The sequence below is a fragment of the Festucalex cinctus genome, chromosome 1, assembly GCF_051991245.1.
Source record: "Festucalex cinctus isolate MCC-2025b chromosome 1, RoL_Fcin_1.0, whole genome shotgun sequence".
Classification (NCBI taxonomy): domain Eukaryota; kingdom Metazoa; phylum Chordata; class Actinopteri; order Syngnathiformes; family Syngnathidae; genus Festucalex; species Festucalex cinctus.
The window spans coordinates 7,532,948-7,546,957 of record NC_135411.1 but is presented as its reverse complement, the minus strand read 5'-3'; the positions used below and the strand labels follow the sequence as shown (position 1 = coordinate 7,546,957).

Sequence of the window (14,010 nt, the reverse complement as noted above, 5' to 3'; positions counted from 1 at the left end):
TATTTATTTTTTAATTTTAAAGCATATGTTTATTGGCCAACTTTTAGGGTTAGTAAAATATTGGGATTTTTTATTTTTTTTTAAGTCGACTCTGAGTCCCTCCCGGATGACCGAGCTTCTCACCCGATCTCGAAGGGAGAGCCCGGACACTAGGGCTGGGAATCTTTGACTGTCTTACGATTCGATTCGATTACGATTTTTGGGTCTACGATTCGATTCAGAATCAATTTTCGATTCAAAATGATTTGATTGACAAATGATTTCTGCTTCCATTTACAGATATCCACAACATTGTCATGATCTACTCCAGTCTGCTTTGCAAGACAAAATGACAAATAGAGACATTAAAGTGTCTTTTTATTTTTTTTTTGTTTATATATTTATTAATTTTGTTTTGTAAGTGACTTTTTCCACAAAATCAGCATGTGGGCTACAACTGCCTTTTCCCCTTCTTCTTCATATCTAATATAAATAAAATTGATTTTTGTATATAAATATCGATTCGATTCATAAATGAGAATCTCGATTCTTTTATGAATCGATTTTTTGGCACACCCCTAATTAACACCGGTTTTATTTATTTTTTCCCCTAAAAATAAAGCAGCATTAAATTCTGTAACTGCTGTTCACAAATGCCAGAATCAGAATCACACACATGGAAATTCTCATGAACTTTTTTTTTTTTTTTTCACGTGGATCGCAAACATAAAAAAAAAACAAAAAACAGTACGACACTACGGAAGTGTATTGCATCCACTTGAAAAAAAAACAAAAACAAACTCCAGTTTTTCTGACTCCTTTTTCTTGGGGAGCTTTGTTTTTTTTTTTGAGTATTTTTCTGTTTTCTTTTTTCTTTTTGTTTTGTTTTTCCCTTGTTAAAAAAATAGTGACCACCCAGGCACAAGCCCCCCCACCCCGCCTCCGGCCCTACACTAACTGCCTGCTAGCGAGGTGGGAGTAACAAGATGGCCGCCCTGTGACTTCCACAACTTGCACTGGCGTGTATGGGGTATCAGCTATCCAGTCATATACACAGATGAGTGGTCTGTAACATGTCACTTGGGAGTTCAGAGGTAAATAATAAATAAATAAATACATGACAAATACTCCGAAAAACAGAAGTTGGTGCTCTGTTTTTTGGAATTTTTTTTTTTTCTCTTTTTTGAATATTTTTTTTCTCCTGTTTTTCTGAGTAATTTTTCCTCCCATTTTTCTGAATATGTTTTTTATGATAGAAAAAAAAATATTCAGTAAAACAGAAGGAAAAAAATACTCAAACAAAACAAAACAAAACCAAAAAACAACTCACCCCAAAAAAATAGTCAGGAAAAACAGGTTTTTTGTTTTTTTTTCTAAGTGAATGCAATACACTTCCGTACAAACTCTTCTTTCATTTTTTTTTTTTTTTTTTTTTTTAATCTTGGCACTGTCTCCCAATGAGTCAATCACGAGAAGGCCTTTCAAAGACAAGATATGGTGGATGAGCAGGAGGCAAACGCTCTGCCAAAGCTCAACACAAAACCAATTGGCACCCGCTTCACACGGGCCGACCTCCTCTGATGCGCCGCGTCCCTCCTTTCATCCCTCGCATCCCGCCGCTCGTCATCCGCTCGGGTCAGAGCGGTGGTCCGAGGGGGGGAGGGCGGAAAAGGGACTGCGGATGATTTGACTAAAGGTTTTCGACGGCTGCTGTGTGGATGAACATCCCAAAATTCAAGCGTTCATATACATACGGATTGTTTCTATAGTGGATTATAGAGTTGACTGAATTGGGAGTAGCTGCTGTGTTCAGAATCATCCACTCATTCCCTTACTCCCTTTGAATTTCATTAAAATGGCAAATTGGTGAAAACGGTGGAAGAAAGTCTCCCCTTTCTCTTGCTTGTCAACACATTTTGCCACTTGCTGTCGACTTGAAATGACATCACAGGTGCTCATAGCTTAAGATAACGACCAATCACGACTCACCTGTTTTCTGGGTCTGATCATGTGACGTTCGCAAATTGAACCATGATTGGCCGTTATCGGAGGTCTGAGCACACGTGATGTCATTTTCAGTCGACAGCAAGCGGCAAAATGTGTTTTTAAATGGTATTAATTGTACAAGAAAAATAATTAAATTAATTACAGATAATAACCTATCACAGCGGTCATTGAGCCATTTTCGGCAGCAAAAAGTTAATATTTTATCCAGAATTAATTTGATAACGTTATTTTTCATGTAGCCATACCTTTAAAAAAAAAAAATAATTTCCATTTGCTGTCAACTGAAGATGACATCACGCATGTGGAGGAAATAGGTAACGACCATTCACAGCTCACCTGCTTCCTGGGTTTGGTTGTTACCTATTTCCTCAACACAGATGATGTCATCTTCAGCAAAGTGGAAAATGTAGGTTTTTTTTAATGGTTTTAATTGTTCGTGGCAAATAAAGTTATATCAATTATAGACAAAATATATTCTTAGTGCTAAAAATGGTTAAATGTAAGCTGACAATATTACATATCCATCTGGTATCTCTCCACAGTAACTTGGTCGGGAAAAGGCGGGACATTCTGTACAATAATTCGAGCTGATTGGACGATGAGACATTCTACACGTTTGTTTTGACAAATTACGGTAACGGGTGAAAATTTCCTGTTCGTTCTTGTGGAAGGGGGTGGGGGGGAGCACGAACATCTTACCAGCTAGAAAAGCACAAAGCACCTCTCGCTCTTCAACATTCAACAAGGGAACGGTGAGTCATTCTGCGAGAACACAATTAATTGCAGCGTCCATTCGTCCATGTTAGCTTTGTTTGTTAGCCCCCTGCGTCGGCGCTGGCTTCCTGGTTCGTCACAGTTGCATATCCCGCCCCCCCAAACACAATGTCGCTCTGTGATTGGTCCGAACCGCAACGGCGGTTATCAACGGGAGCGGTACAAGATGTGTGTGTGTGTGTGGTTTTTTAAGCATTTATTTATCAACAAATGAAACTTACAGACTTACAGAAACATTGAAATATACATCTGAGCGATCTCAAAAACAGAAAAGTGAAAAACCAACAACATACACATCATAGAACAATGGGGTCAAAAGAAAAAGTCATCATGTCATTATAAAGCCATACAGCCTTTTTTAGAATTACAGCATTGTAACGAATCCTTAAAAGAAAGAACTTGCTTTAGAAAAACAACAAAAGTTGGCTTAGTATGTCCAAATTTGCATTTATGAATGGAAAAACTTTGCCGCAATCAAGTTTTTCAAAGTAAATTGTTTCATCTTATCATCCATTATTACTCCAAATTTAATATCCACGTAATTTAACGACGCAATACCCACGTATTCTCCGGAGTTTCTGAACTCACAGATACCGCGAGAATTCATCTTGCGAGAGCAAGGTTAGATTAAATTAAAGTTCACTCAAAATTTAGTAAAGTCTTTTGAAATTCACGTTTTGTTGTTGTTGTTTTTTTTAAATATCTAAAATTCAATATGTGGTGTTTGATTCACTGAAAATGGCCAATCATCCCATTTGCCCCCACTGTGCAAATTCAGTCACCCTCATTCAAGTGACGCATTGCGCACTACACACTGTACTCGCATGTATTTTGACAACAGCACTACAAAATACCAAATTCACTGACAAGGGTACCATATAGCGGCTGGGGAGTGATTCTGAACACAACCGCAAACGTAGCACGGGATCGGTGGACAACCCGGGCTCGGTATGGCCCGAGTTGTGTTGGCGGTGCAGTTTGGTTGGCTCGGCGGTCGTAGACGAAACCCCTCACCCCCTTTGCCCGCAGCGCTTCTGTGAGGAGCTTCATGAGAGGAGCCTTTGTTCTGGTCCGGCGGGCGCATCGGTGACCGAATGAGCAACAGCGCTGGCGGCTTTCTTCAATGGCGGCTGTTTGTTTACACCAGCCAGTCCCGTCAGAGTTCATTAGCAGCCCAGCCCACCGACAACCTCTGATGTCCTAATGGCCAATGAGGGAGGGCCTTGCTGCCCAGAATTTGGGGATGAAGTGAAGCGACCCACTCGCACATCCCCGCTAAAGTCACACATACATGTGCACAAACACGAGCCTCTGTGGTGAGGGCGATCATATGGCCGACGTCGGGGAAGCGGCAAAGACGGCTAGCTTTGCATCATCGAGATGTGAGACACCTGCCGTGCACAAACACAACGAGGACACGTGCGTTACGCTCTGCTGCCATCTTCTGAGTCAGTCACAAACTACAGCATCCTGCGTGCCACTGGTAGTCTACGGAGGACCAAAACTGCCAAAATTCAAAATAAATAAATGACTAAATAAATAAATAACTGACAAAGTGAAACTAAAAATGAATATAAAAAATATATAATTTGAAAATTATATCTAAAAAATAAATATAAATGGAAATAAATCCGTTTTTATTTTCATTTTTAGTCATTCATTTATTTATCTATTTATTTAGTCAATTATTTATTTTGAATTTTGGCAGTTTTGGGCCGTACTGCCAAGTCGAAATGTTATTCAAAGGAGGGGGCGGTCCTAAGCATGTCTATTTTTAAAATTGACTTATCTGGACTTGATTGACTTTTTTTTTTTTTTGTCTCCACATTACACATGTTTGAAGATAGCGGCTGAAAATGTGCAGAGCCGAAGAACGTTGTAGTACTCAATTGGAGAGATTTTTCACCATTTTCAGAACAGGTATTCCTGATTTATTTTATTTTTTTTTTTAGGTGTGGCTAAAACATTGTCCAGTGTTGTACTTCAGCATCACTCACATTTGAAAAATCTGTTAAGTTAAAAAATGTCAGTTTATTCCCTGCTTTACAATTTAAAGATATTTACTAACCTCCTGAATGGGTGTTCCCAGCTTCTCCTGGCTTTTCACAACTCTTCTGTGGGAGACGCACACAGGTTCACTTTTATTAATAATAATAATAATAATGCAGCGATGGCTTGACTTATGAGTTTAATTCATCCGTATCTGGAAGACTCGTCCTCATCATAATCACAAAATCAAACCCGCTGGCAAAGCTCCGCATCCAAGCTAACCTGTGTATCCTCCGAGCAAGGCTGATGGTGAAGTCTGCGGCGCAGTTAGGCTGGTATGTGGACGGAACGACCAGGTACGCTCCGGGTGGAAGACAGCAAGACAAGCCGACATCCTGAGTGTAGCAGTGGGGAACGCAGCTGGCGAGCGGGTCCTCACCGGGGATGGAATGACTTTGCTCCCCGGCTGGTATCTGGATAACGCCGCAAGGTCATCCGGGTCAAACTTGAAACGTCATTTGTGATGATCGAGCGGATTCCCACCTTATAAATATGGAAGCCGATGGGGAGCAGATCGGCGTCGGCACGGCTCTGGCGTAGGTTGACCTTGACGTTGGGGCCCGGCAAAATTGGCTCGTCGTGCACCGTAAATGGGAAGCGAGGGTTGTGCACGTGGGACGGGAAGTTCCTGCTTCCTCCGGCAGACTTCCCCTCCACCCACGAGCCCCGCAAGTGATTAGTCTCCCACTCGCCGTCTGCAGGTAACGGCAGGAGAGGTGCTGGTGGGCTCTTCAGGGCACTAAGGAGGGCATGTTTCGTGATGGGTCAATTCAATAGGACCATTTAAAAAAAAAAAAAAATCATAGTAGTAGTGTTCCCTCGTTTAACGCGGGTGTTACACAACCCGTGATAAGGGAAATCCGTGTTCATTTTTTTTTTTTTTAATTCCCATTAATCATATATATTTATTCGTTGATTATATATGTTTTTTTTTTTTCAATTTGGTATGATTTTTACTTTATTATAAAAACCACAATCCAAAGACATGCATGGCAGGTTAATTGGATGCTCCCAATTGTCCCCAGGTGTGTTTGCGAGTGTGGATGGTTGTTCGTCTCTGTGTGCCCTGCGATTGGCTGGAAACCAGTCCAGGGTTCCCCGCCTACTGCCGAAGCCAGCTGGGATAGGCTCCAGCATCCCCCGCGACCCTTGTGAGGAGCAAGCGGTTAAGAAGATGGATGGATGGATATAAATGCTTTTTCATTCATTATATATGTTCATTTTTCATTTACATTCATTTTTTTTCCATTAAGATTAGCACAGTATATATTTTTTCATTTATTATGTTTTTTTGTTTTTTTTAATTTCCATTAATTATATATATTTTTTCATTCATTATATATGTTTTTTTTTCATTTTGGAATGATTTTTATTTATTATAAATGCTTTTTTAAATTTATCACATGTTCTTTTTTCTTTTAAATTCATTTTTTTCCATTAATAGTATGTTTTGTTTGTTTGTTTGTTTTTATTTACTTGTTATACAGCACAGTATATATTTTCTGTCTCCGGAATGCAATGTCGTGTAGCCATGGGACAGACACAGTTGGAAAGGTCTCAGGAAGACGAATCCGTGGCTGCCCGTATGTCCCCGGTCGGACGTCGGGTTCGAGAGATAAAAGATAAAAAATAAACAAACCAAAAAGCACACTGTAAAAAATAAATAAAAAAAAAAAAATCAGTGAAAAAGTGAGGTTAGGACAAAAATCACCCTCACACGTTAAGAAAAGCCCAGATCTGTAAATTGAGAGGTGGTTTGTTTGTGTAAATCCTGTATTTAAAAAGTGCATTTTCCCGAGTGAAACCGGCATACTTGGCCTTTAAACAAAGAAATGTTTTTATGTATAAAAAATAAATAAATAAAATAAAATAAAAGAGAGATTGCAAAGTACCTTCAAACTTATGAACAGAAGTTTATGTAAAATGAGATCCAGTGAAAGCATCTTAGCGTTAGCGCCGTGCGTACCTGACGGACGAGGTAGAGGAGGAGAAGACCCTGATGAGGAAGCGGGCTTCTGCTCCTGGCTGGTATGTGCTGGGGATGACGAGGTAGTGTCCGGGCTCCAGCAGCCCGTGAAGAACCACCTCCCTCTGGTGTGCGTGGCAGTGAGTCGAAGCACATGGCGATTTGTTCAAAGTACGGCTCAGATTCAAACGTTTCTTTTCCACCTGGTGAGAGAACAACGTGACGGCACAAATCTCCACACGCGCGCCTCGTTTTAAGAAACGTGATGGCACCAACCTTCCACATGTGTAACGCAATGGCCTGGTAGCGCCGGCGCCTGGCGTCGTCATCCTTGAGGGGCGTGTCTGCAATTCGTCCGGGCTTGCTGTGCTGCAACAGGGATACGAAGACCTCGCCTTTCTCGCACATCTTGAGCCAGAACTTCGGGTTGGTGCCGTAGCTGCTGCTGTTTCGACTGCCGCCGGATGAGAGGCCCTTTACCCAGCGGCCGGCAAGGTGATGGCAGTGAGGCAGCAGGTTTCCTGATATCATTGAAAAGGGAAACATTCTGGTAACTTGACTTTATGACTTGAATTTGCATACATATCATTATGTATACATATCAATTTTCCTCATTGTAAAGATTAGAAACACCTGCCAAAAATAAATGAATCAAATTTGTTAAATGCTGGATGTGTGCCTTCAAAGGGGTGGGGCCAAGCAAGTGACATTAACTCTTTGACTGCCAAAAAACGTTTAATAACGATTAGTAAATTCACGATGTATGCCGCCGTAAACGTTAAATGATGTCAACTATGTTTTTTGTTTTGTTTGTTTGTTTTTATCAATGGGCAGTTCACCGTGTAAGTGCAGCACGTGCTGCCTGGTCAATGAGTTGTGGAATCAAAAACCCTCTACCTATAGCCAGCAGATGGCAGTGTCTCTTTTCAATGGTCTCAACGTGTATGAAATTGGATGAAACAGTTTTCAAGGATGATGTAAATGATCAAAGCCTTTGTCATATTAAAGTATTTTTTTTATTTTTTATTTTTTGATCATGTGTGGCAGTAAAAGAGTTAAGAGTTGGAGTCAAGTTGGCCAGTTAGTCGGCATGTAAGGATCTGAATGTGAGTTGCGGCCAACAGCAGCTCCTTACAAATGCTCTTATTTCATACTTTTGTGTTTGACTATTTGGACTCTTCAATACACTGCTAAAAGTGTATTAGCCACTGTGGCTCTCCTTGCCCATGAGGCATTACAGTAAGTTGATTGCTCAATTGTTTTTCACTTCACTCAAGAGACAACGTTATCATTTGCTTGCAACAAAAAGAGGGGGAAGGGGAGAGAAACACAACCAACCAACTGCTCATAACGTAACTATAAACTAGGCACAAAGGCACTATTTTTTTATTTATATCTATTTAAGTTGAATTGAGTGGATATAAGTGCTCATAATTTATTATCTTCTATTATATATATATATGAATTATCAAACCAACAAAATTAGCCTACGCTAAACGGTTAGCAATCGCGATTAGCATTAACGCGCTAGCGATTACCACTTACGGTAAACAGACACTAACCATAAACATACATCATTCATTATGTCTACAAATATTACACGTAACAGTTTTAGAAGTCACATACAAACGATGCTTCAACATTATTCTATTAGTAAACAAGGGTGGAGCGAGTTGTTAGCTACATGATGTCAGTAACTTCCTGTTCCTGTCTTCTTCTGGCTACGTTTGGTGCATGACTGCCCTCTACTGGTTAATAGACGAACATCTAAAACTGAGCGGCAAAAATAATTACAGCCAAAGTGTAGAACTTCCTTTCCTGTGTTTTGGAGAAGCTCAACGTGCTATGTTGACTTTAAAATGATACTTTAGCAGTCAAACATTAATATTTTGCCTACAATAAATTCGATATTGTCATTATTTTCCATGTACAATTAATACCTTTAAAAACACATTTTGCAACTTGCTGTCGACGAAAAATGACATCGCAAGGGCTCAGGTAACCAATCACAGCTCAGCTTGTGAATGTCACATGACCAAACCTAGAAAACGGGTGAGCTGTGATTGGTTACCTGAGCCCTTGTGATGTCATTTTCAGCCGACAACAAATTGCAAAATGTGTTTTTAAAGGTACTAATTGTACGTGAAAAATAATGAAAGTATCAAATTAATTAAAGACAAAATATTCACTTTTTATTGCTATAATGGGCTAAATAAGTGAAGCATCCCTTTAATAAAACCCCACTAACTAAGTACTAAGTCAGTGAACGTTTTTTAGTAGACAAATAACATCCACCAGGTGTGCTAACAGAAGAAATCAAGATCAGATCACAGCTTCCTTTGAAATTAAAAAATAAAAAGTCTCTGTATAAAAAAAAAAGCACAGCCCAAACATGGTTCTAGCGCAGCTTTGCGGCAGAAAATTTTAGTCAACTTATTTTTAAAGTCGATTACCTAACTTGGTCGACTTTTTTTTCACAGCCCTAAGCACTCATAAGTCAAGGTACCACTGTAAAAAAAACAAATACGATCAAGAATATTACCAGTGTAGATACTTTGTAGGTGTCCCTCCTCACTGATCGGGTAGCCTACAGTGACATCATCAAACTGGGCCAGGAATTCAGTCTCATCCAACCAGAAGTCGCCCTGTGCCGCCCTGGCTCGGATATCCAAAGCGTCAACTGAATCAAGCGAACGCCATCCCGCACCACTGCAAAGGGAGGGAGAGCAAGATGGAGAAAATGTTTTTATTAAGCATCAAACTGTATTTTATTTTCTCTTTATAAAAAAGCCTCACCCCTCCGTCCAGGCTCCGCCCCAGCAGCACCTCCCCCAGGGGTTTCTGATCCTGAACAGTCGCACCGGGCTTCCTGCTAGCGTCTTCGCATCCAGCCACTCCATCACGGTCATGGCATGGTGCTGACCCAGCTCGCTGTCTCCTAATAACGGGTTAACAGGTGATGATCAGATGATGTCAAGAAAACGTGTTCAAGATTCACAAAACCAAACCAAACCAAACCAAACCAAACGCACCTCCTGGAATGCTTTGAGTGGAGCAGCTGAGCGCACAAGTGGCTCTCAGTGGATCGATGATGTCCAGTTGCAGCGTTTTCCTCGCGGCCTGATTGCGGTTCTCTTTGGGTGTGCGCTGCTCCCCATCGGAACCAAAGTGGGACAAGCTCCAGCACTCTGCAAGACCCCCGGTCAGGTCCACTAAGGCCTCGGACACCTGGCCGGCCCACAGCCGCTCGTATGAGCCGTGGCGTCTGAAAAGCAAGGAGAAACGAGTTATAATTTAAAAAATGTATTCAATATCTCAATGAACATAACAATTTTCAATTTTTTTAACAAGATATTTTCTGTAGAATAAGCGCTTAACTCACACTATGAAAGTAAGGCTGTAATAGAATGCATAGATTACAAATTCTTCAGTTTAATCAAATTAATTAATGCAAACAATCAATGCACCCCACAACAAAAGACGAGTATTTTCTAGTATTTTTTTTATGACCTCCATGACTGTTATGGATAGCAACATGTCCGCTAGGCCTGGAATTAACAAGCTTGCCTTTTCTTGGGGTCTACTTATTTGTGCAAAATACATTTAAATACAAATAAAAATAATAATAATAATAATAATAATAATAATAATAATAATAATAATTTATTTAAAATTTTAAGCTGGAGCGCAGCATGTGCACTGTGCAGTATGGTAATTTATTTTTTGATACAAAACAAGAAAATGTTTAAATGTAACAAAAAAAATAAAAAAAAATAAATAAAAATATTAATACATAAAATTCTTTGAAACACTAATTATGCAAGTTACTTTTGGATGAAACAAAATTGATTAGTTATTTAAAAAAAAAAAAAAAAGGTCTAAATGTATGAATTTAAATAACTCCCAAAAATAGTATTAATCTTTATATATATATATATATATATATATATATATATATATATATATATATATATATATATATATATATATATATATATATATACACAAAGATATATTTATTAGGGGTGTTAGATGAAATTAAAAATGTTAATTTTTAATACTAATTTTTTGCATGACTTCAATAATGAGTTTATCTGTTCTAAATGTACAATAAAATGTACAATAAAATATTTTTTTTCCAATTTTCATACTTTTGTTAACATAAACTTGGAAACAAAATGTTCAACCATAAATATGGCTGCATCTTTTAATCATTGATACAGTAATTTCATCATAATTCATAAAATTGAGTTAAAATTAAAAACGTGTACTGTACTGTAAAAAATTGAGTTGAGGCAAATTGCATTTGCAAGACGGTGACAGTTCCGTGCATTTTTCTTTTCATATTAAAAGCTATGTAATCTTTAACATGAAGTAACTAGCGAAATTCTGCACATTTTTTAAATTGTAAAATACAACTTGACCCCAGTCTCCACAAACATATGCATTTTATTATTCAATTTATTACTACTAAATTTTGACGTGGATGTGTCTGCTGCGTTGCGACTGGAATTCCCCCAGTACAGGCTTTACAAGTAGACAATAATTGCGCGTTAAAAAAATTAGTGGTGTTAAAGGATCTTTAAAGTAACTCAAAATGAAGGCACTAATTTTGACATGCCTAATATATATGACTGAATCAACATCACCTTGTTGTGCACTCCATTTTGTGGCCATCCCTTTTGTCATAGAACTGACCATATTTGGCCATTCCTCTCTGGATGGCTCCATAAATACAATCTGATTACTTACTTGGCATACGCCTTCTCCAGCAGAGCCACCCAGAAGGCAGAGGGGGCGTGGCAGCGTGAGAAGCAGAGCGCCGACTCAACGCAAGGCAGGCGGTCATCGACGGTCACCTCTGTCCAATGTCCCGTCTCCCAAAAGTGGAAGCGAAAACATCCTCTGTAGTTGCTGTCACCCCACAAGGGCTGGTTGGGAGGAAACACCTGCAAAAAAAACGACATTTAAATAATAATCTAGCAAATGAAGTCTTATTATCATCATAAAAAGATTGTTTTCTGTACCTTGTCCAGAAGATGTTTGTTCTTGAGCAGCACAGAGCATGCACACAGAAACCAGCAGTCACCAAGCAAGCCTTGCTTGGCATGACTCAGGTGGATGTTGTCAGGGAAGGCGACTGGTGACTGGCAGATCTCCTGAAAATAGGTAAAATTATATATATGCATATATCCCAAATATTTTAAAAAAGTAATGTTATTTTAGAGCTGTACTTTTAATACCATGATTTTTTTTTTTTTTTTTTGCTCATGGTTATACTGTCAGAAATGTATCGATCCATGCCTAGTCACTTTGCACCTTACCTGTGGGCGCAGCCAAGTGATGTGGCCCTGCAGTCTGGAGATGGGCGTGGAGCCGTCACAGAACAGGGACGAGTCATCAGACGGGAAGTCCGGGTCCTCAAAGAGACCGTCGCCATCATCACCACAACCTGTCCTTTTGCATGCCTCCATGGCTCCAACCTGCTGTTTGGTGAGTCCTATCGGCCAGGTGTGGCCAACATCACCGCCTTCAAGGCCATTCCGCTTGTAAAGTAGAGCAAACAAACATAAACACACAAACTAACCATCTATCAGCCCATCAGCAAGCTCTGCAGAAGCCTGTTTAAACGATTCAGAGGGAAATATGGAAAACAGGCTGGACAGGGGCTCTCGAGGACCGAACTTAGAGACCCCTCCCATCGTCGTAAACCGGGGACCCTTGTAAAGCGGTTCAAACAATTTTAGGTTCCATGTCTTTCTTAGCCATGCGCAGTAAAGCAAACCGTGCCGTTTTCACTCTCACCTGCTTCGAGCATCTTTCCCCTCGTCTTCATATCATAGCGGCTAACTAGCGTTAGCCTGTACGCCGGAGATGATTCACGATGTCCACACAAACTCATCTTATGATTTATGAGCTGTTGTCATTCACGAGATCGTACACTAAAGCGTGGACACGTCTTAAATAATGAGAGAGCCGAGTCACATCGCTGAGTGTTGAACAAAATGTGTGAAAATAAGATCACTTCCGGTCGGACAGTTCATTCCAAAGTGCATCCTTCCTGTGCCCGGTTAACACTGCTGCCACCTACTGTTCGTGCACTGTATGACATGTGTTCATTTCCCAACAAGAAAAGGGTAATCAATTTACGTTGGAATTCTGTTCTGAATGTGTACGCAAATATTTTTTAAAGTATAGACATTGAACATTTATTTTATTGTCCTTCTGCTTTTTGCACTATAAGTATTAATAAACAAAACAATTTCCTCGTTCATGACTGCTACAAAATAAATCAGCAATCGATAACTGAAAAACGTATACACGTTACCAGTATGTTTTTTGTTTTGTTTTGTTTTTTAAATTAGAATATTTTTTTTCAAACATAAGCGGGCAGTTTTTAGATAGTGGACAACAATATCAATCAATTCTCTTAAGCCATGGATGGGGAAAATCTTGCTTCTTCAAAACTAGTGTTGCATCATTGACGTTCCCGAGTTCACTGCAGCGTTTTTCTCACTTTATAAAAGCCAAGATCTTAGTCAATTAAGAACTTTACCGTTCTTTTATGCTGCGTCACCATCCGAGGTTGAATAAAACGATAAGCTACTTCGACAAAGTATAGTTAGTAAAAGTAAAAAGTCATCAGAAAAAAATAGAAAATACTCAGAGCTTAACCTGAAAATTACAGTAATGATCTGTTAGTACTTACTGTCATGAATAACTATTGTTTATGAAGGTTTAAAAAAAACTCAATTATGTACCTTGTTCTTTAGGCGTTGCACATCGTTTGAGACATTTATGTTAGGTGCTGTACTGTGAGATCTTTCCAGTATAAAATATGTCTATTAGCACAATAAAAGATGAAAGCCAGTACCAGTAAAAAAAATACTCTTTATTTTGGCCTTACCTCATCTCATTGAACTTGTGCAAGAAAGTGAACACTAGATGGCGCTGGAGCCACACATCTATATTTGCGTCTGAGAAAATGTGTAGGCTCTGTGATTTTTTATTTTTATTTTTTAAAGGACTTTAAAGGCTTTAAAATTGATCTGCATTTTCCTTTCATCATTCACAACTTGGTTTGAGAACCTGAAAATGTATCATGCGAATTTGCATACGCTGTTATAAATATGTCAAATCACGCCGCCATCCTGATGATGATGATGATGATGATGATGATGATCACCGTCCTCCTCCTCCTCCTCCTCCTCCTCCTCATGGTTCCATGCTTTGCT

The 14,010-nt window shown here is 39.4% G+C and overlaps 1 protein-coding gene and 1 long non-coding RNA gene across 3 annotated transcripts; one reads left to right on the top strand and one right to left on the bottom strand.

Annotated features, from left to right (window-relative positions):
* Positions 1–2,933: 2,933 nt before the first annotated feature.
* capn10 (calpain 10) lies at positions 2,934–13,641 on the bottom strand. Of its 2 annotated transcripts, none has more exons than XM_077514178.1 (13): positions 13,537–13,641; positions 12,100–12,321; positions 11,803–11,934; positions 11,528–11,724; positions 9,808–10,040; positions 9,572–9,713; positions 9,318–9,484; positions 7,052–7,296; positions 6,776–6,978; positions 5,293–5,548; positions 5,032–5,222; positions 4,829–4,874; positions 2,934–4,151 (listed from the first exon to the last, which is right to left on the bottom strand). In XM_077514178.1, the coding sequence occupies exons 2-13, from the start codon at positions 12,247–12,249 to the stop codon at positions 4,122–4,124; spliced, it is 1,992 nt and encodes a 663-aa protein (XP_077370304.1). In that variant the 5' UTR covers positions 12,250–12,321; positions 13,537–13,641; the 3' UTR covers positions 2,934–4,121. The 2 variants fall into 2 exon arrangements, with proteins under 2 accessions (XP_077370304.1, XP_077370295.1); XM_077514169.1 differs by lacking the exon at positions 13,537–13,641 and adding an exon at positions 12,581–12,841.
* On the top strand, positions 7,846–13,307 carry LOC144014381 (uncharacterized). Its single transcript, XR_013282456.1, has 3 exons — positions 7,846–8,014; positions 11,548–11,944; positions 12,062–13,307. It is a non-coding gene; the product is annotated as an uncharacterized LOC144014381 (long non-coding RNA).
* Positions 13,642–14,010: the final 369 nt, after the last annotated feature.

What these genes read in the sequence shown, in the direction of transcription:
- capn10 (XM_077514178.1), bottom strand. Translation starts at nt 12,249, where the DNA reads ATGGAGGCATGCAAAAGGACAGGTTGTGGTGATGATGGCGACGGTCTC. An exon ending in CTGGAGAAGGCGTATGCCAA is followed by an intron (nt 10,041 to 11,527) that starts GTAAGTAATCAG and finishes CTTGCTTTTCAG; the next exon opens with ACGCCACGGCTCATACGAGC. An exon ending in GGCGGAGCCTGGACGGAGGG is followed by an intron (nt 9,485 to 9,571) that starts GTGAGGCTTTTT and finishes CTCCCTTTGCAG; the next exon opens with TGGTGCGGGATGGCGTTCGC.